At 64.1% G+C, this 22,012-nt stretch overlaps 3 protein-coding genes across 4 annotated transcripts; 1 reads left to right on the top strand and 2 right to left on the bottom strand.

Moving 5' to 3' along the window:
• Positions 1 to 966: 966 nt before the first annotated feature.
• Positions 967 to 3,731, bottom strand: EBI3 (Epstein-Barr virus induced 3). The gene is made up of 8 exons (XM_068420803.1): positions 3,672 to 3,731; positions 3,533 to 3,573; positions 3,234 to 3,356; positions 2,353 to 2,577; positions 2,151 to 2,268; positions 1,865 to 2,037; positions 1,416 to 1,579; positions 967 to 1,289 (listed from the first exon to the last, which is right to left on the bottom strand). Exons 3-8 carry the CDS (start codon positions 3,316 to 3,318, stop codon positions 1,137 to 1,139), a joined length of 918 nt encoding a protein of 305 aa, XP_068276904.1. The 5' UTR covers positions 3,319 to 3,356; positions 3,533 to 3,573; positions 3,672 to 3,731; the 3' UTR covers positions 967 to 1,136.
• A 312-nt stretch (positions 3,732 to 4,043) lies between these two features.
• Positions 4,044 to 13,076, bottom strand: ANKRD24 (ankyrin repeat domain 24). Of its 2 annotated transcripts, none has more exons than XM_068420540.1 (19): positions 12,769 to 13,076; positions 10,257 to 10,387; positions 10,068 to 10,156; positions 9,685 to 9,749; positions 9,389 to 9,446; positions 9,234 to 9,304; positions 8,893 to 8,999; positions 8,617 to 8,804; positions 8,054 to 8,082; positions 7,811 to 7,903; positions 7,472 to 7,576; positions 7,312 to 7,356; positions 7,106 to 7,204; positions 6,957 to 7,029; positions 6,714 to 6,835; positions 5,414 to 6,643; positions 4,688 to 4,825; positions 4,528 to 4,593; positions 4,044 to 4,347 (listed from the first exon to the last, which is right to left on the bottom strand). In XM_068420540.1, the coding sequence occupies exons 1-19, from the start codon at positions 12,802 to 12,804 to the stop codon at positions 4,270 to 4,272; spliced, it is 2,823 nt and encodes a 940-aa protein (XP_068276641.1). In that variant the 5' UTR covers positions 12,805 to 13,076; the 3' UTR covers positions 4,044 to 4,269. The 2 variants fall into 2 exon arrangements, with proteins under 2 accessions (XP_068276641.1, XP_068276640.1); XM_068420539.1 differs by lacking the exon at positions 12,769 to 13,076 and adding an exon at positions 11,470 to 11,617.
• Positions 13,077 to 13,849: 773 nt separating this feature from the next.
• On the top strand, positions 13,850 to 21,176 carry SIRT6 (sirtuin 6). The gene is made up of 8 exons (XM_068420654.1): positions 13,850 to 13,956; positions 15,012 to 15,139; positions 15,487 to 15,669; positions 18,125 to 18,184; positions 18,726 to 18,821; positions 19,439 to 19,519; positions 19,875 to 19,998; positions 20,720 to 21,176. Exons 1-8 carry the CDS (start codon positions 13,891 to 13,893, stop codon positions 21,056 to 21,058), a joined length of 1,077 nt encoding a protein of 358 aa, XP_068276755.1. The 5' UTR covers positions 13,850 to 13,890; the 3' UTR covers positions 21,059 to 21,176.
• The last annotated feature ends 836 nt before the right edge of the window (positions 21,177 to 22,012 follow it).

The raw sequence follows: 22,012 nt of genomic DNA, 5'->3' as shown, positions 1-22,012 counted from the left end.
TAGCACAGGGGACAAAAACTGCTCCGGGGCACAAAAAGGAACCTCAGGAAGGGTTCTGAGGGAACAAGAGGGATCCAAAGGGAGCTACAGAGATAAAGGATGGCTGCGGGGCACAAGGAAGAGCTCAGCAAGTATTGTGGTGGGAGTAGGGATGCCCTGAAAGGGCCAGAGGGCCAAAAGAAGCCTCAGAGAAAGAAAAAATGAGGAATCTGAGAGAAGAAGAGGAGTTTGAAGAGGGCTCCGGCAAAGATTACAGCTCCTGACCGGGGGTTGCATGCCCTGGGGCCCAATACCAGGCCCAGCCCCGGCCCCGCACTGCGCATGCGGGAGCCTGGCGGCGCGGGGAGCACCGCGCATGCGCATCGGGGGCGGCCGGCGCTCTTCCGCCCTCACTGGATGAGGGCGCAGCACGGCGGGTCCCCGCCGCGACCCGCCGCTTCCTGGAAACAGCCCCGCCCTCCTCCGCCGCTCATTGGTGCAACTGGCCGTAGCCCGGTGGATCCTCGCCTGCTACTGGCTGTCTCTGCCGTCCGTCAACGAGCTGTGCTGCCGCCAATAGCCCGCCCGCCCGCGGCCACTCGAAAGGAGGTTCCGCGGGCGAGAGTCGAGCCCCGGGAGGTCTCCGGGGGCAGCGGGCCGGGCCCTGGAGGCCGGTGTGGGCCCTGGAGGCCCCCTCAGGCCGTGGAGAGGGGCCATGGGGGCCTGAGGGGAGCCCTAAGGAACAGCTGAGGCCATAGGGACCAGCCCAGGCCTTGGAGGGGCAAAGTGGCTGCTCTGGGCCCTCCACAGGGCCCAATCCGGGCCATATGGACCAGCTGAGGTGATCGGGGCCAGTCGCAGCCAGTGACCCCTGCTCTACCCACGACCAGGGCCGGCCTGGCCCCGTCCAGCCTCCCAGGCAGCAAAATCACCGGCCCCAGGGGCAGCTGAGTTGCTTGGTGGAGAATATCACAAACCAGGATGGGGATCAGGGCCTCAAACTGGTTTATTGCCTGTTTCTGGTGGGTCCTTCCAGTAACTGGTGGCTCCACACTGCTGGGGATATGGGGACAGAGTGGCTGGGGCAGGTGGGGTCCCTCAGTGGGAGAAGGGAGAGGAGCAGGATGGGGAAGGGGATGCTGGCCTGGCGCTGCCTGTCATGGCTCCGTCCAGGGCGTCCCCGAGGCCGGCGCGCTCCAGGCGCTGAACTCCCCCGAGTCCGTGACGTCCTTTGCGGCCACTTGAACGTGGTGGAGGGTCCCGGGTTGCACTCCCGTCAGGGTGTAAGATGTCTGCTCATACGGCCCAATCTAGGGGGGGAGCGGGGTTAGGGGCACTCATGGGCTGGGGGGCCAGGACGCAGCCTTGCTCGGGGGTTCATCCCTCAGCTGTGCCTCAGTTTACCCCGTGTGGGAGGGGGGGGGGGTGGCCAGTACCGTTTTGGTGATGGAGCTCTCCTCCTGGGCATAGCGGATGCGATATTTCAGCGGGAAATATTCTGGGAAGGGCCAGGACCCCGGCGGGCTCCACTCCAGCAGCAGCTTCTTGGTCTCCCCGGGGATGGGTGAGACCCGCAGGTCCTCGGGGGGGTCCGGCTTTACTAATAAAGCAGGGAGACAGCGAAGGTGTGAGGTGCTGACTGGGGGGCACAGAGCCGCTGGGGACAGTGACACCGTGTCCACCAGCCCCGTTGACTGAGCTGTGCGATCCGGGCTGCAGAGACCCGGCAAATCATCACACGGATGTTTCCGCATCCCAAGTAGGGCAGCAAAGCAGAGGGGAAAGGCCTGAAGGAAGCCCCAGGGCTGGGTTAGACCCAGGCACGCTGCCTGGGGGGTGAGGGGGGTTAAGTGTGAGGGGTTTGGGGGGTCCCAGCAGCACTCACTGATGCTCTCCAGGAGGAAGGGCAGGAGGCCGGAGGCAGCGCCCAGCGGGTTCATGGCTGTCACGTTCACCTCGTAGGGGGTGAGGGAGAACATCTGCACGTCCCCGAAGGAGCAGCTCCGCGGCCCCGTGTGCACGCACTCGCCCCTCTCCACGGCACCCCAAACGCCGTGCCTGGGGCGGGGGCGAAGGGGGGTGCTGGGTGAGCAATGGGCTGGCCTACCTGCAGCCCCACGTGTGACAGGGACGGGGGGGGCACAGCCAGGGCTCGGGGCCCCCTCACTGACCTGTACGTGGCCACGAAGTCAGTGTCCAGCAGCGGGTCGGGGGCCAGGACCCAGGAGCAGTTCACTGCCTGCGGGTAGCTGATGGCCCAGCACTCAATGGCAGGTGGCACAGGGGGGTCTGGGGCAGGGGACAGTGGTCACCCCGCTGCCAGCTGCCCCAGGGGACCCTCAGGCAGCAGCGGGGGGGGACAGGGTCACTCACAGCCCAGCCGCAGGCAGACGGTGGCCCAGGTCTCGCCGGTGCCAGGGTGGTGGCAGCTGTAGTGGCCCTCATCGGCCAGGCTGGCGTTGGGGAGGGCCAGCCCCGGTGCAGGATACGTCCCCAGTACGGTCCCCCCCCGGCGCCACTCAGCTGCCCCCCCCGCTGCTGCCGGGCACCGCAGCAGCACCTCGGTGCCCAGGGTGCCATGCTGCAGGGCACAGCGGCCTGGGGGACATGGGGTGGGCATGGGCTGCACCCCTGGGGGTGACCCCCCCCAATCCCCTTGTGGTCCCCAGCAGGGGGGGTCAAGGGGACACGCCACGGTGGGGACGGGGAGTGGTAGGGGGTGACGCTGGGTCAGGAGGGGTCTGTGACCCCCTGGGCCCCCCAACTCTGTCCCCAGCACCCCAGTGCCCTTCCCTCCCCAATGTCCCCCGCCCCTCTGCCTCTGTCCTTGGTCCCCTCATGTCCCCAGACCCCCAGTGTCCCCATTCCTCCATCACCAGTCCCCCCATGTCCCCAATCCCACCCTTGTCCCTATACCTCTATCCTTAGATGCCCTGTAATTCTGTCCTCGGTCCCCTCAGTGTCCCCAGTCCCCTTGATGCTTCCTTCCTTCCCCTATACTTCCTTCCCTGCTCCCTCCATCTCCATCCCCAGCTCTCCCAGTCTGCCCAGTCTGCTGTCTCCAGTCCCCCCAGATCCCCCCATATCTCCATACCAGACCCCTAGTCCCTCTGTCACCAGTCCCCTGTGCCCCCATCCCTGTGTCCCCAGCCCTGCCGTCCCCCCCGCTCCCCCCATACCTCCATCCCAGCTGCCTCAGTCCCTCCCTTCCCAGTCCCACATGCCCCCATACCTCTGTCCCCATGTCCCCATACCTCCGTCCCCCGTGCTGCCCGCCGTGCCGTTGTAGGGAACGGTGCAGGCAGGTGCCACAAAAGCCACCACCCAAAGCCACTTCATGTCAGGGACACTCAGCGGAGCTGCCCGGTTCCAGGGACCTGTTGGGGACAGGCAGGCAGGACAGTCAAACCCCAGGGCAGGGGACAGCAGGGACACCATGGCCACGGGTCCCCAGGTGGTCCAGGGACACTGCGCTAAAGCCAAGTGTTCAAACCCCACTCCAGGCCACCCCACAGTGCCGTGCCTCAGTTTCCCCTCTGGCCTTGCCGCACACCCTGGGGCCAGGGGATGGTTTCTCGCCGCGGCGGCTGGATCCTGCTGCCAGGAAGGAGGAGGGGGTGGACGTGGGAGTGTCTCCAACACCCAGCTGTGCCCCCAGCCCCACGGGGAGCCCTGTCCCCCGTCGTGCTCACCGCAGCAGGGCCAGGCATCTGGGAGCAGAGGCTCCGTCACGGCCGGTGCGGGAAGCCGCAGCCCCAGCCGGCCTCAGCCCATTTCCTTGCGCAGGAAATGCCGTCCCCAGTGGGGACCCGCCGCCCAGCGTGGCTCCGCAGGGACACCCGCACACGGGGCCTCTGCCTGCCCCGGACCCGCAGGAGAGCGGTTTTGGGGTTTCAACCCTTCCCACGTCACCACCCCGCGTCCTTCGTGGTCACCCGCTCCCATCTGGGGCCATGGGGGCTGGAGGAGATGATGGCACCAATCCCCTACTGTCCCCAGCTCCCCCACAGCCCCCAGCACCCCGTGCCCACCCTCGTCCCCCCAAACATGAGCCATCCCCTTGGTGTGAGTATAAATACTTTATTGCTGCTGTGTGGGGGCGCATGGGGCACAGGGGGGGCTGGCACAGGCCCCCAGGGCAGGGTGAGGGTGGGGGTGCGTGTGCCAGAGACAGGGTGCTGCCTGGAGAGGCCAAGGGGGGCACAAAGGGTGCTAGTGACACGGCCCGGACCCCAGCCATGTCACCGGCTGTGCCACCGACCCCTGCGGCACTGCCGTGCTGGCAGGGGTTCATCTGCCCTGCTCCTGCAGCCGCTGCATCCTCAGGATCTGGCACAGGAGTCTCTGCACGTCCTCGTCCATGTGGCCCTGGGGTGGAGGCGACAGTGGTGGGGACATCAGAGGGGACATCAGGGACTCTCTGTGCGTGGCCTGAGCACCCCTGGGTTGGCACCTGGATCCAGCCCCTCACTGCCTCCCACGTGCATGCGGGCACCGACGTGTGGCTGGCTGGTGCCCCAGTCCCCCATACCAGTGTCCCCAGTTTACCTGCACTGCGTAGAGCAGGTGGCTCCGGTACAGCGTCACCACCTTGCTGTGCCGCGTTTCTGTCTCCTGCAAGAGAGCGAGCGGGTTTGAGCACGGCGCTGGGGGCTTGCGGAGGCCCCAAACCCACCATGCGACAGCCACGAGACCCCCCGTTACCCACCGCCAGCTTCTCCTCCAGTGCCCGGATCCTGGCCTGGAGCGCGGTGGTGGCGGGGGGTGACTGCGGTGGCCCCCGGGACTCAGGGAGGGCGTTCAGGGCTTCCTTCAGCCTGAAGACCTCCTTGGAGAGCTCGGTGATCTGCACAGCACACAGAGGTTATGGGGACCCTGGGACCCCTGAGCCCCAACTCCCCTGGGGACCACCCATGGCCACTGCCACCCCGGGGTGGCCCCGCGCCCGGGTAGGGGCAGAGCCAGGACTTTCCTACCCCAGCCCAGCCCTTCTGCCCCCAGTTTCAGTCTCGGCTTGGGGAGGAAAGAAGGGGAAAAGCCGGGAGAGCGGCAAGTCTGCACACAGGGACGCATGTGTGTGTGTGTGTCCGTGTTTGCACTTACGTGTGCAAGCGTGCGTGTGTGTGTGGGTGCGTGCAAGCGTGTGCACTTGTGTGTGCACATGCTTAGGGACATGGGTTAGTGGTGGCCTTGGTAGTGCTGGGTTAATGGTTGGACTCAATGATCTTAAAGGTCCTTTCCAACCAAAACGGTTCTGTGGTTCTATGTGCATGTATGTGATATATCCATGTGTGCGTGTACATCTGTGCACACGCGTGTGCACGTTTGCGAGCGCGTCTCCCCTGCGACCCGGCCAGCTCAGCTCACCTGAGCAGCGCCCAAGCCACCATCTCCCCTCCCAGGAGCCCCTCGCCACCTTCTCCCGGTCCCCTACCTTCCTGTCCCTGTCCCTGACCAGCCGGGCTGAGTCCTCGGCGTGGCCGTGGAGCTCCCGCAGCCGCCGCGCCTCGTTCTGCGCCTCCACCAGCTGCTTCTGCGCGGCGGCCAGGCGATCCTCGGCCGCTTGCCGCTCGCTCTTCATGAAGAGCGCTTGCCGCTGCACCCGGAACACCTCCTCGCACGTCTTCTCGTGCCGCCGCGACAGCTCGCCCAGCCGCTGCTCCAGCGCCACCGCCTCGGCCCGCAGCCCTGCCTGCGCCGCCTCGTGCTCTCCCCGTGGCACCGACGCCGCCAGCTCGGCCTCCAACCGCGCGGCCTCGCGCCCCTTGGCCTCCGCCGCCGCCTCCAGCCGCACCGCTCGCTCCCGCAGCGCCTGCGCCTGCTCCTCCAGAGCCGCCGTGGCCCGGGCGTGCTCCTCCCGCGGCACCCGGCCCTCGGCCTCCGCCTGCGCCCGCCGCAGCCGCGCCAGGGCCTCCTCGTGCTCCTGCCGCCCCACCGGCCGGGCCGCCAGCTGCTCCCGCAGGTTGCCCAGCTCGGCTTCCCTGCGACCCAGCGTCTCCCGCAGCTGCCCCAGCTGGGCCGTCACCTCCTCGTGCTGCCGCGCCAGCTCTGCCACCCGTCGCTCCAGCACCCCCGGCTCCAGCTCGGGGCCGCCAGCCGCTCGCCAGTCCCGCGCCTTGGCCTCGAGCTCCCGCCGCAGGGCCTCCGCCTCCGCCTCCGCCCGCCCGCAGCGCTCCAGCAAGGCCTCCTTCTCCCTCGACGCCTCCTCCAGGGAAGCCCCCAGGGCGGCCGTGGCCTCCGCGGCCTCCGCGCTGGCATCCAAACGAGCCTGCAGCTCCTTCACCCGCTGCTCCCGCTCCTCCAGCGCCGCCTGCGCCTGCCGCAGGGCTGCCCGGGCCTCCGCCAGCTCAGCACCCACCTCCCGCTCTGTGGCGGAGGAGGAGGAGGTCTGCGTGTGCGGCGCCCGCAGCTCGCCCAGCACCGCCTTGCACTCGCCCCAGGTCCAGGCCGGCTCCTCGGCGAGCCGCTGCGCCGTGCTCCCCTCCACGATTTGCCCCGGGGCCCCGCTCTGCCCCTCGGGCTGCCCATCCGTGCCCTGCGGCGGCTCCAGGCGCTGCGCCCGCAACCGCTCCAGCTCGCGTTGGAGAGCGTGGTAGAGGCTGGCGGGCACGAAGTCCCCCGGGGTGGGCGGGTTGCTCTCGTCCCGCTCGTAGTTCTCCAGCACCTGCCGAGGGGACGGTGGGTGAGGACACCAGGGGACAGAGGTGAGGAGGGACAGACAGACGGGGACTTGCCTGTATTTTCTCCCTCAGCTCCTTGTTCTGCACGGTGAGGGACTGCACCTGCCCCTGCAGCGTGGCCACCAGCTCCTCAGCCGAGGGGCTCAGCGTCTTCTTGGAGAGCAGCAGCTCTGCCCCTGCGGGGTGCAGGGACTGCGGTGCCATGCCCGCCCATGTCCCCACTCCCCGCTGCAGGGTGCCACCTCTCCAAGGGCTGCCCAGCCCCACGGGGGCCTCGGGAGGCAGGCAGGGCCCTACCTGGGAACTCAAGCGGGTCTCCCTCCTCATCCTGCAGCGTCTCGATGTCATAGCTCGTGTTCTCCTTCTCGTTCTGGGGGTGCAGAGTGGCAGGCGTCAGCCCCCGCGCGCCCCAGCCCCCGGCACTGCCAGCTGCCACCCACACGTACCTCCAGTGAGGACAAGCGGCTCCGCAGAGCCTCCACCTCCTTGCCCAGCCGCTCCTTCTCACCATCCCGCGCCGCCAGCTGCTCCTCCAGCTCTTGGATCTGTGGGGCAGGACATGGGCATGGTGTCCCCTTCGCCCTGATGGCACCGCCAGCACCGGGACCCCTTGGACAGCCGAGGCCACCCATGACCTCCTCACCAGCCTCACCTGCTTCTCCATGGAGTGCAGGGAGCCCTCGTCCAGCTCTGCCCGCTAGCAGGACACAGAGAAAACAGGGAGGGATAAATGCTGTCCCCATCCCTCCCGTCCCCTCCACTCCTGAGGGACGCGGTGGCATCTCCCCGGTGACCCTGCGCCTCGCTGGTACCTCCCGTCTCTGCTTCTCCTGCTGCTCCAAGCCCCGGATCTTCTGCAAGAACTGGGCCCGCTCCTGCCTCAGCCGTACAATCTCCTCGTAGGCATCCCGGTCCTCCTGCAGATGAGTGGCCACCAAGCCTCAGTGCTGGCCACTGCCAGCCCCCTCCCCGCTGTCGGCCCCCTCCTGCCCATCCTCACAGGGGGGCTGTGGCAGGCTGAGCCCGGCCAGGCTCAGGGGTGCCTCTCCGGGCACCACGTGTCCCCATGGGCGCGTTCCAGGGTGTGCAGGGTGCTTTTTGACACCAAACAGAGAAGGAGAAGGGAGAGCTAAGGGGGACCCCTCTCTCACCTGGCTGGGGGTGCCCAGGGGAGGCAGAGGGGCCTTCCTCTTCCTCGGGGTGCTGTTCTTCTCCCTGACGGATGACTGGCTGGGCGAAGATGTCTGCAGAGACAGCAGGGCAGAGGGGACATCACATCTAGAGTGGCCTCCCTCCTTCCTGAGCTATCGCCACCTTGGAGAGGCCCAGGGCTCCTGGGGACCCCCACCCAGGGGCTGGGGCCAGGCCAGCCCTGATGAGAAGTGGGCCCTTACCTGGGACGTCTGCTCAGTTGACTCCTCTTCTGCAGGGCAGAGCGGGAGGAAAGAGAAATTGGGGAGGTTTAGGTGATCGCAGGGGCGGGCGCAGCAGGCAGAGCCCGCGTGGGTGCAGGGGCACCTCTGAATGGGCTCGTACAGGGGTGGGCACTTGGGGTACACGCACACACGTGCACATGTGGGCATGCACGCAGACATGAGGATACACGTGGACATGTAAACGCAGGGATGCACGCACGTGTGCAGACATGAGGAGATGCACACAGATGTGCACATGCAGACACACGTACAAACACACGGGCTGATATGTGTGAACACGTGTGTGCAAGCATGTGCAAACCACTGAGACAGGCAACCGAGGCTCAGCACCACCTCCCAGCCCTCGGCTGGTGACAGCATGGGCGAAGGCACCCCCAGCGCGTGGGAAAAGGGGGCACGTGCCCACCAGCCCTGCTCAGCCTCTTCCAGCCTTGGGTTAGACATCCCTGTGGGGTGAAAACAGCCCCCCCTGGGTCCGTGCCCTGCGGACAAGGAGCACGGCGGCAGCACGGCTCCCTTACCGCTGGCCCAGGACCGGCGCTGAGCAGCCTCTTGCAGAAAGTGCTGGATGAGAGCGTTGCCCGTGGCCAGGCTGTAGTGCGCGGCATCGTGACCTGTTGAGTCCACCACGGCCACCCGGGCACCGGCGTTGAGGAGCACCTCCACCGTCTCCACGCCGCCGTTCTCACAGGCCAGCATCAAGGCTGTCCTGAGCAGAGCGGGGAGAGGAGAGGTGATGGAGGGGCCATTCCCTCCATCTCCCCATCCACCCCCAGTCCCCCCCAGTGCAGACTCACCTCCCCTGCAGGTCCCGGCTGTTGACGGCTGCGCCACGGTGCAGCAGGTACCGGCACAGCTCCGAGTGGCTCATCTTGGCAGCAAGGATCAGCGGCGTGCAGCCATCCTGGGCAAGGTCGGGTTGGGTGAGGCTGTGCAGTTGAGGCTCAGATCCCCCCACGGGACACCCCACTCCTGTTATCTCCCGGACTTCCATGTCCCACTTGGTGGTGTGTTTTCACCCCAGGTACTGCCCGCAGCTCTGTTCCACTCCAGAAGCTGCTGCATTTCAGAGGCAGCCCCAGCCTGGCCCCTTGCTGCTCTGCACAGCATTGCAGGGCGAGGAGCAGAGGGATCTCACCTTGTCCTTGATGTTCAAGGGAGCCTTGAAATCACAGAGGATCTCGGAGCACGAGATGCAGCCGCTGACAGCTGGGGAGAAGGATGGATGGAGGCTGAGCACGCTGCCTCCCACAGGGACACGAGCAGGACAAGGCTGGCACTGTCCCCACTCACCTGCGTGGTGCAGCGCTGTTCGGCCGCTGCCATCGGCCACGTCCACAGGGCAGGAGGCCTGAGGGAGAGAGCCTGGGTTACAGGAGGACAGGGGACAGACAGACAGACTGCTCCAGTGGACGTGGCTCCATGGCATGGCAGAGGGCCAAGCAGGTGCCGGGCAGCACGACACAGTGCCAGGAGCCACTATGCCAACCGACACCACTGGTGAGGAAAGGGAGTTCAAGGGCAGAGAGGAGACCTCGCTGGCACAGCACCCTCCCTCCCTCGCAGCACCGTGCTCCCAGCCCCAGTACCTGCAGCAGCTTGCTGACGCACTGGGGGTGGCCGTGCTTGGATGCCAGGTGCAGGGCGGTGTGACCTGGGGAGAGGGACAGACGGACGGGTCAGAGGACAGACAGTGGGTCTGCGGCAGAGGGGACAGGTTGGGTGACAGACAGATGGATGGGCACACAGGAGGATCTGCTGGACTGGGGCTGAATGGGAACGGGACATCCCCAGGAGCACCACTGGTGTCCCCATAGGAAGCTGGGATCATTTACAGCCCCCAAAGGCGTGGCTGTCACCCCTGTCCCCTCAGCCTCAACACCTGCCAGCAGAGTGGGAACAACCAGGGAGCGCCAGTGGCCCCGGCTGGTCCACGGCGTTAGCCAGGGGCACGTGGTGGCCATGCCCTCACCCGAGCTGTCCTTGGTCATGGCATCCACACCGTGAGCCAGCATCGCTTCGAGGCAGTCCACGTTCCCCCTCATGGCGGCCAGGTGGAACCTGCAGCAAGACCAGGGGCTATCGGACTCATGTCCCTGGTCCCCAGTCTTGTCCCCAGCGCTGTGTCCCCGGTGTCCCGGGGTCATGGGCCAGCACTTACGCAGATTTGCCCTCTGAGTCCAGCTTGGTGGGGACCAGGCCCTTGCGGACGAGGAGAGACGTCACCCTCCCGGCATCGTTGTAGTCCACAGCTTGCAGGAGCTTCTCGTCATTCTTGGTCCAGTCTTGGCTCTGCAACGAAGCCGAGGAGGCTGTGACGGGTATGCTGTCCCCAGGGACAGGCAGGGTGCTGGGTGCCTGTCCTTGTCCCCATCCCTGCTATCCTCCACCCATCCCTGCCCCTTGGGGTGGCCACCTCTGGGCCAACCCCTCTCCTGGGTGCTGTGGTGTCTGGCACCCGGGTACAGAGTGTTTAGCTGGGACAGCTGACTGGGGTGAGGACCCCCTTCAGCCCCCCCACTCCCAGTTTGCAGCTCACAGACCAGGAGATTCACAGAGCTGCCCCAGTTTAGCTGTGGATGGGCCAGGCTGTGACCAGCTAGGATTTGGGAGCGAGCCCACACTGTCTGGCTGCCCCTGCCCCAGGATTTGCCCCCACCACCCCAACGACTCCAATGCTAAACACAGCCAGCACCCATGGGGTGCCTGAGCCCCACCCCTGCCCCACTGAGCACGTTCCCAGCCCTGCTTTGCTCCCCGACGAGGAAGGGACAAAGTCAGGGTGAGCACAGTCTGCAGCGAGATCAGGTCCCCCGGGATGGCTCCAGCCTTCCTGGGATATACAGGGCACAATCCTGCACAGGACTGGGGCTGGATGGGGGGGCTTGCTGAGCCAGTGCTCCCACATGTCCCCATCCCAAGGGAGTGACCCGCAGCGGGACGGGACCAGCACGGGAAGCCCTGGGTTCGCCCCGCAGCCCCTGACGACAAACCGGAGCTCGCTGCGGCCGCGGCATCAGGAAATGGATGTCACCTTTCGGGAGCTGCTTCCATCCTGCCCCTCGCCAGCCCAGTGCCCGGTGCCAGGCACGGGACCTGTGCCACTGTGCCCGCCTGGTGCCCCTGCAAGTCCCTCCAGCCCTGCAGGGCCAGGGGACCCGGTCTCCTAGGGTTACTGGGCAAACTGGGAGGGTGGTGCCCATTCCCCCCCCCACCACCACCCTTGTCATGCAAGGACAAAGCAGGTTGGAGAGGACGCAGCCGAGCCCTGGGATGGGGATGGGGATGGAGGGGGTCCAGGTGGGGTGGGAGTGACACGTCTTACCCCGGAGGAGGGGACCGAAGGGGACCGGAGATGGAGGACAGGGACATACCGTGAAGGAGGCAGCGGCACAGAGGCAGATCTGCTTCATGGTGTGGAGCAGGAGGCGGCGGGCAGCCATGCAGCCCTCGCCCCCCGCCTGGGCCGGGGCAGGCTGGGGCTCCAGGCCGTGCACCCCAAAGCCCAGCTCGGGCCAGCATCGCTACCCGGGCGGGGGCCGGGTCCTGCCGCAGCGGGAGCCAGGATCCGCCTCCCTCCATCCCTCCTTCCCTCCCTCCATCCCTCCTTCCCTCCCTCCATCCCTCCCTCCTCAGCATCCAGAGCTCCAGGCAGCCCCGCATTGCTGCTGCGGAGCAGGTACCAAGGTCCCAGTCAGGGACCAGCATCCAGACTGGTCCCAGTTAAAGAGGGAGGGGTCAGGGGAAGGGGGGCAGCTTTCCCACCCCATGCTCAAGGTGAGGCAGCAGTGCACCCCCAAACCAAGGGGATGAGCATCCTCCTGCCACCCAGGTCCTGCTCCCTGAAGAGGGGGACGTGGGACCCCCTGCCCCACCCCGGGGGAGCACAGCCTTACCTCCCACCCCAGCCCTGGGGCCAAGGGAGGGCCAGGACCCCCCTGCCTGCATCTCAGGGGTCCAGCAACCTCCCAGCAAGGAGGGAACCCCAAAATTCAAAGGGTCAGGATAGGCAGGACAGCAGGAGCCTCTCCCCACTCACAGAAGTGTCCAGGGTAGTGTGGGGAAACTGAGGCACGGAGCACCCAAGAAGGGCAGGCTCACAGACTCCACATGGGGGGCTTCAACCTCTGTCTATGTGTCCCCAACCATGTGTCCCCCATGCCATGGGCACTGGGGACAGCACGGTCACCCTCTGCCCGGTGTGGAGGATGGCAAGAGCCTGTGGCACCGTGCCAGGCTGGAACTGAATAATTGAGGAGCATCAACATGCTGGTTTCACTGGCTGTGGCGGCTGGAAAGCTGGCAGCCGTCCCCAGGGAGGGGACAGGGAGGGGACCTGGGACCCACTTCCCTCTCCCTGCTGCTGCCTTTTTTCCTTCGCTCTGCCCTGGTGCCCTGGTCCCAGCAACGGCCCTGGGAGCACCCTTGCGTACACTGGGAGCTCAATCCCACCGGCCAGGGCGGCAGTGCCAGCCTCCATGGGGCTGCTGTCCCTATGGTGAGCAGCCACCCCGTGTCCCAGGGCAGGTCACCATGTCCCTATGACACTGGGGAAGATCCCTATGTCCTTACGTCCCTGTGAAACTTTGGACATCCCAGGGCAGGTCCCCATGTCCCTGTGGACATCCCGGGCCAAGTCCCCGTGTCCCCATGCCCCTGGGGATGGCACTCACGTCTGCCTTCTTGAACTTGGCCTTCAGGCTCTTCATGGCGGCGCCAGCCTCAGCCCCGTGGCACCTGGACGGGGGACAGCCGTGCTCGAGGGTCTCTCCCTCACTGATATCGGCTCAGCCACCCCCAGACCTGCTGCTCCCAGAGCCCCGTCCTCGCCGTCTCCCCACCAGCCGCAGCGCCCGGAGAGGGGGGGACCAGAGACGAGGGAGTTGGGTTACAGCCCTGCTCCGGCTGCGGTTACAGCTGGCAGCACTGGGCAGCCGGGGGGGGAGGATCTGGGGGGACAAGCCCTGTTTGGGGAGGGGGTCTGCCTGCACCCCTGAAATGCCCAGGGACAGGGAGGTGAGGGGACATGGCACGGCAGGGACATGGCACAGCAGGGGGAGGCTCAGAGTGGGATCTGGGGGTCTGAGGGCAGCAAGGTCGGGCTCCTTGGCCCTCTTGGGAGCCCCCCTCTTGGGGCTGCAGGTAGTGTGGGGCATGGCTGGCCCTGGCCAGCTGGCACCCCATGCCCTTACCAGCACCTCATGCCCTTTCCTGGCACCCATACCCTTACCAGCACCTCCTGCTCTTCCCAGCATCCCATACTCTTGCCAGCACCCCTTGCCCTTCCCTGGCACCCCATACCCTTCCCTGGCACCCCATACACCCGCCAGCACCCCTTGTCCTTCCCTGGCACCCCATACCTTTGTCAGCACCCCATACGCTTGCCTGACACCCACTGCCCTTCCCTGGCACCCCATACACTCGCCAGCATCTCCTGCCCTTCCCTGGCATCCCATACCCTTGCCCTTCCCTGGCACCTCCTGGCACCCCATACCCTTGTCTGGCACCCACAGCCCTGGCCTAGCACCTCCTGGCCTTACTGGCACCCCATACCCTTCCCCCCTGCCCTGCTCCCCCCCACTCCAGCCCGGGCCGGGGGCCAATGCAGGCCCGGCAGGCTGAGGGCAGCCACCCCCCCATCCTGCCAGCCCTTCTCGCCCGGCACAAAGATGGCGGCGGCGGCGCCTCCCCGGGGCGGTGCCCGCCCGCGCGCCCCGCCCGCCGCCGCCTCCCCGCGCGCTTCCGCCCGCCCGCGGGGCCGGCAACAATGCGCGCTCCGGCGGTCGGGCCGGGCCATGGCGGTGAACTACGCGGCCGGGCTCTCGCCGTACTCGGACAAGGGCAAGTGCGGCCTCCCCGAGGTGAGCGCGGCGCGGCGGGGCCTGCTCCGGCCCGGCGGGTTTCCGTGGCAACCGGGCCCTCGGCCCTAGGGCTGTGTGCCGCGGGGAGCCGGCACCGGGGACCCCTTGGGGTGTCCCCAGGCCCGCCCCAGGGCTCCCTTCTTGTCCCCCCCAGCCCCAGGGCTCCCTCCGTGTCCCTTCAGCCCCATGGTTCCCTCCATGTGCCCCTCCATGTCCCCCCCAGCCCCAGGGCTCCCTCCTTGTCCCTTCAGCCCCATGGCTTCCTCCGTGTCCCCCCCAGGCCCACCCTATGGCTCCCTCCTTGTCCTCGTTGTTGTCCCCCAGGCCCAGCACACTCCCCTTTGTTTGTGTCCCCCGGGACCCATTGTATTCCCCACCGGGGATCCCCAGGGGGTGGGTGCAAGAGGCCTGGCCCAAGGACCATGGGGGTGATCCCAGCCCCACGCCCCCAGCAGTACTCGGGGAGCTTAAAACAGGTTTTGGCATGAGGGGACAGGGACACACAGGGGACAGGGACACCCTCAGTCCTGTCCCTAGGAGACCTGGGCTGGAGAAGCATCTCACAGAAATTAAACCCTGTGCCTGTGCCAGAAAGCCGGGTGCACACACAGTCCTGTCCAGCCGCAGCATCCCCGCGTCCCCCACCTCCACGGCTTCCCGCTCTGCTCGCCGAGGATCTGTCCTGTCCACAGAGCTGGTGGCTGTGCTGGTGACAGCTGGAGTTGAGCGCACGTGGGGTGGCACCAGGTTTGCTCCGGTCCTCCCGCTGCTCGGCAGGGCCCTGGAATCCAGCCACTCCTCGGGGTATCAGCTGCCTGTCAGAGCAATAAATACCCTTGTCTGCGTTAGGTGTTTTAAGCCCTTACCTGTGTGGAGGTGGTTTATACAACGCTGTTTCTCTCCAATTAAATGCTTTTATCGTTAATGAATGCAAAATCTCCTTTCCTTTCATTGATAAGAATTAATTGTGGTTTACTGGGTCTTTGTGCTGGGAGGCATGTAGGATCTATCCCTGCATCTCTCCATTCCCATGGTGGTTTGTCTCTTCTGCTCAGATTTTTGACCCGCCGGAGGAGCTGGAGAGGAAGGTGCAGGAGCTGGCAGACTTGATCAGGAGTTCCTCCAATGTGGTGTTTCACACGGGGGCCGGAATCAGCACCGCCTCGGGGATTCCTGACTTCAGGTAAGGGCTGTGGACAGCAGGCGAGGGGGCAGGAGGATGGCACAGCTCGTAAAGCCTGGATTGTGCTCCCTGCTACCGCAGCCAGACCTACTCCGTCCCTCCTGTCTGGTCCTGCATCCAGGCGAAAATCCCCTTTCCCTCTTGCACACCCCTTTGCCGTTAAGCCGTACCCACAGAAGCCCTACGCACGCTCTGCTTGCGTCAACGACAAAAATCTCTGGTGATCCACAGCCTTCAGTTAGCAGAGCCTTGCTCATCCTCCCTTGACAAGGCTCGTGGTGCATTTACAACCATCATCTTAGAGCCTGAGCTCTGAATTCTTGCTCTTTCTGTCCCCATTGCTGCAGGGGGCCCAATGGCGTCTGGACTATGGAAGAGAAGGGGCTCTCCCCAAAATTCGACACTACCTTTGAGAATGCCAGACCCTCCAAGACTCACATGGCGCTGCTGGGGCTGCAGAGAGTTGGCATCCTGAAATTCCTGGTCAGCCAGAATGTGGACGGCCTTCACGTGCGTTCAGGATTCCCACGGTACTGCCTCTCCCGCCTCGTCTCCGGGTCCCTTGTACCTGTCCCAGCCGCTGCCACGTGGCTGTTCTTGATTAGCGTGGCCTTGATGCTGGGGCTTGATTTCTGAGGCTGGCTTGGAAGCTGTCTGCCTGCTGGTACTGGGAGAGCAGAAACTGGGATGCGCTGGTGTGGGAAGGGGTACATAAACCAACTTGAATTTAGAGCAGAGAGGTTATGGCAATAATTCAGAGGGCGATGAAGTCAGCCGCAGTTGATGCTCTCTAGAAGTACACCCAGAAGGTGTTTGTTCACAAGAGAAATGAACAGTTTGTGGTGTTGAACCGTCACGTGTTACCAGCCATCAGCTGAGGGGCTGTAGCTGTCGGTGCCGCTGTGAGCAGCCCGGCTGCAGTGCGTGGCTGCCTGGGTGATCGTGGCCCAGGGAGCGAGACGTCAGCTTCAATTAGGGCATGTGCTCGTGGGAACTGGGCTCAGAGCTGCACTCAGGGCACACGGTCCTTTCTGCTGCCTCTGTGCCCATCCAGAGGGGTGAAGGGACAGGAGGGAGGACGAGAGCATCTGAAACTGCTCCTGCTGAAACCGAGAGCACCTGAAACTGCTCCTGCCGCTCGCAGAGACGTGTGTCGCCCCGTTTAACCAGCGTTCCCTGAGCTGTCTCAGAGCGCTGGAGCTTGTGCTCTTTTACAGTTTGCTTAAATTGAATTTCTTGAGGGAAAATAAATACCCCAGTGATGAAACCATGGCTGGGCCCAAGATAGCCTTAGAAAGTATTTTGCCTCTCAATAAATTTGCGAAATTGCAAGGACAGCAAGACAGAGAGAGAGAGAGTCCCGCGGTTGGAGCTGGTCTGACTTACCGGCCGCGCTCTGAGGTCAGGGATCCTGCGTAGCCGGGTTCCCTCTGCGGGGAGCTGCGGCGTGTGGGAGCGGAGGGTGCGAGATCTCCGCTCCCTGCGTGGGTGGGGACTGGAGCGTGTTTAGCAGCACAGTGCCTGTTTCAAAGATGTCCTCAAAGGAACCTGCCTTTCCATTAGCGCTGGCGGCAACAGGCCCTTTTCCCTTCGAGAAACTTCAGCCTGTTATAAAACCCATTTCCAGCACTTAAGTCCAGCGAGTGATTGTCTTGTGAGGCAAACTAGAGCTGCCTGGAAAGGAAAGGGGAGAGCAGCTGAATTCAAGTAAGAAAAGAAATGAAGGGAGTTGGGATGAGAACGAGCATAAATGGGACCTTGAAGATGCATCTCACAAACGTCTTCAGCCATCACTGGCTGAGCAGAGAGCTGCCTCCAGGGAGTATTTCCCATTATTAAAAGACCTGAGTCCCAGTTCCTGCTCCTAGCACCACGTTTGCCTTTTTAAACTAAACAACCGTGGGCAAAAAGAATAGGAAATCATCACCAGAACTCGGCTGTGCTGCCTGCAGCCTAGTGCCACCGGCTCCCGCTCTGCTTTAGCACAGCTCTTCCGCCCAAATGAAGCCTGTGCTTAAGTAAGCGCCGCTGAACTGGGGCCAAAATGGGGGAAATCAAGTCAATCCTGTCTCCATCCACCCCGGAGGAGGTTCCCAGTCGCCGTGGGGCCTGTAGGAACACAGGGAGAGTGTGGCCTTGTTTTCCTTTAGCTTCTGCGCTTTGAGGCTCGCGCTGAGCTCGAGGGGAGTTTTAGTCAAAACAAATGGCAAAGGGCTGGAACTGTGCAAGGCCAGAGGGGAGCACTGAGTGCTGGGAAAAGCAAAGATCCAGGTTACTACCGGGAGCGGAGAAGATTTGAGGCTGGATCAGAACAGGGGCTCGAACTGGTGCTGCAGATGGAAGCACTGAAAATTAAAAAGCCTGGACACGCTGTCCATCCCCTTAGTGCCAGCGGCGGTGGCCATAGCGTAGTTCTTCTACGATGGAGAGGAATCCGTGGCACAGGAGGCCTCTCTCCAGGATCTGAGCGTGTCCTCTGGGTCTCTCCTGCCCCACGAGAGGGCCAGCTCTGCCCAAACTCCCTTTGAAGGGTATTTCTTGTGTTAAATGCACAAAGCAGTGCTCAGCGTGCTGTAGTTTTGCCAGCGCCTGCTTGCCCTGCGTGTGATGGCCACGCTTGGCACAGGGAAGTCCCCACGCTCGGTGGCTGGACCAACGGTCTTCTCTGCTGGGCCAGCTGCCTCCCTGCAGCAAGGCCAGGTCTTTCTGCGGCACCCAGAGCCTGCCTGCCCCCGGTGCCTTGCTCTGACACAGCTATATCTGTCTGTAACTAATATCATTCCCCTCAGTGCTGCCGCTGTGCTGGGGCACTGTCCCCAGGCCGTGGCAGAGGGTCCCTGCCACCCCACGTCACCTGGCAGGTCTGATCTGGGGAAGCCCTTGAGGTACAGGGTCCCCGGTGAGGAGGGGGGTTTGGGCAGCTGTCCCTGTTGCCCCAGGGCTCTCCAGCCCTTCCCCAGCTCACCTCTGTCATTTCTCCCGCAGGGACAAGTTGGCTGAGCTCCACGGGAACATGTTTGTGGAAGAGTGCGTGAAATGCGGCAAGTACGTGAGCCCTGAGAGCGGGGAGGGCGTCAGTGGGGTGGGGACTTCGTTAGTGTCCTCGGGGAACGATGGAGGCCCTGCACGTACCACAGGGCTGTCTGCCTGGCAGATCTCTAGGGGTCACGGCCAGATCTGTCCTTCTGAATCCTAAACGCTGTCAAATGATGGGAAAGGAACGTTCTGGGAACTCTGCGTTGCCTGGGAGGCCCTTGGCAAATCCTGCTCCTGGTGGCAAGGCAGACGTGCCGGCAGGGCTGCCTGCAGCCAGGTCTGTGCCTGCCAGGGGAGAGAGGAGAGGAGGCTGCTACAAGCTGGGTTTTCCATCCCGGTTTGTGGCAGACCTCTGGGGCTGTTGGTCAGAGACGCAGGCAGAGGTGGATGAAGGACTGAGCTGCTCCTGTCACTGCTTGTGGCTCTGAGCTTCTGCTTCCTCCGGGGCAGGGTCTGTGGTGTGAGCTGTGCCGTATCAGGGAGGGGGCATTTCACAGCGGGTGCCACCTCCCCGCGTGCCTGGCCCTGAACGGCGCCGTCTCTCCCGCAGGCAGTACGTGCGGGACGCCGTTGTGGGCAGCATGGGGCTGAAGCCGACGGGCAGGCTGTGCAGCGTCACCAAAGCCCGGGGGCTGCGGGCCTGCAGGTACATCTGCTGGGGTGCTGGAGGGGGGGTCCCGAGGGGACGGGGGGTGGCGGGGACCCGTCCACCCGAGCGAGTGGCTCTGGTGCGCAGGCTTTGCAGGGCTGGGCCGACAGTCCCTCCAGTTCAGGTGAAGAAGCAGAAAGGTGTAGGAGATCTCCAAAGGCCCAGATAGGAAGCCAGCACCCACGTCTCCAAGGAGTCCCATCCTCCTCAGGGTAGGGAGTCTCCCCACGCCAATAACCTGAGCATGTCCCAGTGCTGGAGAGTGCCCTGCTGTGGGTGGCAGCTCGAGGAAGCCCCTTCCCCTCCAGCAGGATACGGCCCCCGCGCTGCCCCGGTGCTGCTTGCCTTTGGTAGGGCAGCATAGATCGTGTTTCCAGCTCCGCAGCTGGAGGTACCCTGGAGTGATCTGGCATCCAGACACACTCCACATGCCGCTTGTGCTTCCTCACCCCGGCTCACCAGGCCCAGCCCAGCTTCTTTGCTCATCCAGGCCGGCTGCAGAGCCCACACAGCAGAGCGACAGGATCTGGGTCGCTGTGCCCTCTCCCAGGGCAGCTCTGCTGCCTGTTCCTGCCTGGAAGGGGGAAACCACGGTCCCTCTGTGTGTTTTCTAGGGGGAAGTTAAGAGACACCATTCTGGACTGGGAAGATTCCCTGCCCGACCGCGACCTCACGCTGGCGGATGAAGCCTGCAGGTACCGTGCTCGGGTTCTTCACGCCGTGGTAGCTGCCGACGCCTGCGGCCCGTGGTGCCCTGTGAGGCTGCCCAGGCTCCCCATCCTCTGCCCGCACCGCGGCGGCCCTTGGGCTGGCCCTGCCTGGCTATGTTGGTCGGGTTTTGTGCCTCGCAGCCCTGAGGCTGTACCCACAGCAACACCCAGCCCTCTCCCCAGAAAGTGGCCGAGAGAAACCACTGCAAATTCTGGCCACGGCTTTGCTTCCTGCCTGGGAAGCTTGGGAGAGTCCACGCTGGAGCAAGGTCGGAGAAGCAGCCTGCAAACAGCTGCAGCTTTTTCTCTGCCCTGGATGTTTTTTGTCTCCTCCCTGCAGGAAAGCTGATCTCTCCGTCACTCTGGGGACCTCTCTGCAGATCAAACCCAGTGGCAACCTCCCGCTGATCACGAAGAAGAGAGGAGGGAAGCTGGTCATAGTCAACCTACAAGCAACCAAGCACGTGAGTGAGAGCGTCCTCGCTGCTCTGCGCTGCTCCTTTCCCTCGTGTCAGTCGTTTCAGCCCCATCACAGCTTAGTCCCCACGTGTTGTCCCCTCTCGGATAGAAGAGTGGCCTCACTTAGCGAGCGAACAGGCTGAGCTTCCCTTGTTGGGGGGCTTAAGCCTGTGACTCCTGATAAACACCTAGAAATGGAAGGTAAATCTTCAGAGCAGAGTAAAAACTCAGCCCGAAGCCTGATGTAACCTCCAGTGAGTTACAGTCTGGCAAAACAGCTGCACGCACGTAACCCACGCCACGGGGCAGAGGAGCTCGGTTCGTGTTCACCCCTGGTTTTAGTGCCCTAATTGTCCAAAGTCTTTCGAATAACCAGCGCTGGGGGGTTTCTGGGATGTCATTAGAGCTCCCTCATCCCTGTCCCACCCTGTCCTGGGCTCGCTAGCCTGGCTTTGCATCCCTGTCCCCGTGTCTGGGCTGTGTTTCGAGGTGGGGATTGCCTGCCCACGCCCTGATAGAGCCCTGTCAGTCCGCGGTGTCACCGGGGAGCGGTGCCAGGTGGGGTCAGGGTCTCAGTCCCTGTTCCACCAGGGATGATGTCTCGGGGACAAGAGCCCCGCTGAGCCATCACCCAGGCTCTGTCCCCGCGCGCTCCCTGGGAGGGGACATTTGTCCTCGCACGCTGTGTTTGTCCCCTAACGCCCTGCTTGCCCTCGCTTGCCCCAGGACAGACAGGCCGACCTGCGCATCCACGCCTATGTCGATGATGTCATGACAAAGCTGATGAAGCATTTGGGGCTGGAGGTCCCGGAGTGGACGGGGCCGGTGGTGGTGGAAAGCGCTGAGCTCACCGAGCCCGAACAGCTCTTCAGATTTGACCCTGGGGCTCGCGGGCTGCTGAAGGAGGAGCCCCTCGCCCAGCACAACGGCACGGGTGGGCTGTGCCCCGACCTCGGGACCACACTGGTGGTGGAACGCCGTGACAGTCTGAAGCAGGAGTGTCCCAGCCCGGACACGGGGCCAACGACAGTGAAGAAGATGAAGGTGGAGCCTCTCCTCACCTGACCCAGACTGTTCCTCGTCTGTCAGACACTCCTCTGTGCCGCTTTTCCTACCGGCTTTTTTTTATACCCTTCAACATTGTCCCTTTTTTTATGTAAGTATTAAATACACTTGAATCATGTGTCAGGGCAGCTGCACCCACCAGCCCAGGAAGGGTGTTACCTGCTTGAAACGTACCGAGCATCTGATCCCTTCTCTGCGAGGAGATGGTTGTGGGGCCCAGCTGTGCCCTGCAGCCCTCGGAGGGGCAGAGGGACGAGGGCGCTCGGTGCTGGGGCAGTGACACGAGAGGCAGCTGATGCCACCTCAAATGAAGCTGGGGGAGGGCAGTGCCCCAGCTGCCATCTCCTGGCTGAGATCTGCCCGCAGAGCCGGTCCTGTGCCTGCTGGTGATCAGGGGGATGGCGCTGGGTGGTGGAAGGGGACTGGTGCTGGCCACCTCCTGGCCTGGCACAGGGCTGGGAGCTGTGGGGATGGTGCCCCGGTCCCACCGCCCTCCCCTCTGCCTCCCGCTGTGCCCACTGCTCCCGGGCTGGGTCTGGCCGCGTGTCCCTGCCGCCCCATGGCAGCTGGGCTCGCGGTGTCCCTGGCCCAAGGGTTCTCGAAACCCTGTAGATCCCCCCACAGCGAACTAAAGCAAGTGGGTTTTTTTCCAAAATACCTTTTATTTCAAGATGAAAATAAAGCTTAAAAAAAAAAAGAACAAAACCAACCAGTTGCAACATCAATAGCCAGCCAGGCCAGGGCCCCTCCGGTCCCCTCATCCCCATCCTGAGTGACCCCGTGTCCCTTCCATAACTCCTGCCACACCCAGGGGTGCAGGTGGGCAGGAGCAGCCCCTTCCCTCCCAGTAAGGCCAATGGGAACTGGTCTCATCTTCCCAGTTCACAGATACAAGCAAAACCAAGCAGGTGCAGCATCTGCCTGCACCTGGAGGCAGATCCTAGAGGGGCCACC

This window comes from Nyctibius grandis, chromosome 31 (assembly GCF_013368605.1).
Source record: "Nyctibius grandis isolate bNycGra1 chromosome 31, bNycGra1.pri, whole genome shotgun sequence".
NCBI classification, from domain to species: Eukaryota; Metazoa; Chordata; class Aves; order Nyctibiiformes; family Nyctibiidae; genus Nyctibius; species Nyctibius grandis.
The sequence above is the reverse complement of the archived record's forward strand: the minus strand, read 5'-3'. Positions and strand labels throughout refer to the sequence as shown.

Coding starts and splice junctions, on each gene's coding strand:
- EBI3 (XM_068420803.1), bottom strand. CDS start 3,318: ATGAAGTGGCTTTGGGTGGTGGCTTTTGTGGCACCTGCCTGCACCGTT. Junction 2,038..2,150: donor GACTTCGTGGCCACGTACAG/GTCAGTGAGGGG, acceptor CCCCCGCCCCAG/GCACGGCGTTTGGGGTGCCG. Junction 1,580..1,864: donor CTTCCTCCTGGAGAGCATCA/GTGAGTGCTGCT, acceptor CTGCTTTATTAG/TAAAGCCGGACCCCCCCGAG.
- ANKRD24 (XM_068420539.1), bottom strand. CDS start 11,538: ATGGCTGCCCGCCGCCTCCTGCTCCACACCATGAAGCAGATCTGCCTC. Junction 10,388..11,469: donor GTGCCGCTGCCTCCTTCACG/GTATGTCCCTGT, acceptor GCTTCGTTGCAG/AGCCAAGACTGGACCAAGAA. Junction 10,157..10,256: donor GACTCAGAGGGCAAATCTGC/GTAAGTGCTGGC, acceptor GTCTTGCTGCAG/GTTCCACCTGGCCGCCATGA.
- SIRT6 (XM_068420654.1), top strand. CDS start 13,891: ATGGCGGTGAACTACGCGGCCGGGCTCTCGCCGTACTCGGACAAGGGC. Junction 15,670..18,124: donor GTGCGTTCAGGATTCCCACG/GTACTGCCTCTC, acceptor TTTCTCCCGCAG/GGACAAGTTGGCTGAGCTCC. Junction 18,822..19,438: donor CGGGGGCTGCGGGCCTGCAG/GTACATCTGCTG, acceptor TGTGTTTTCTAG/GGGGAAGTTAAGAGACACCA.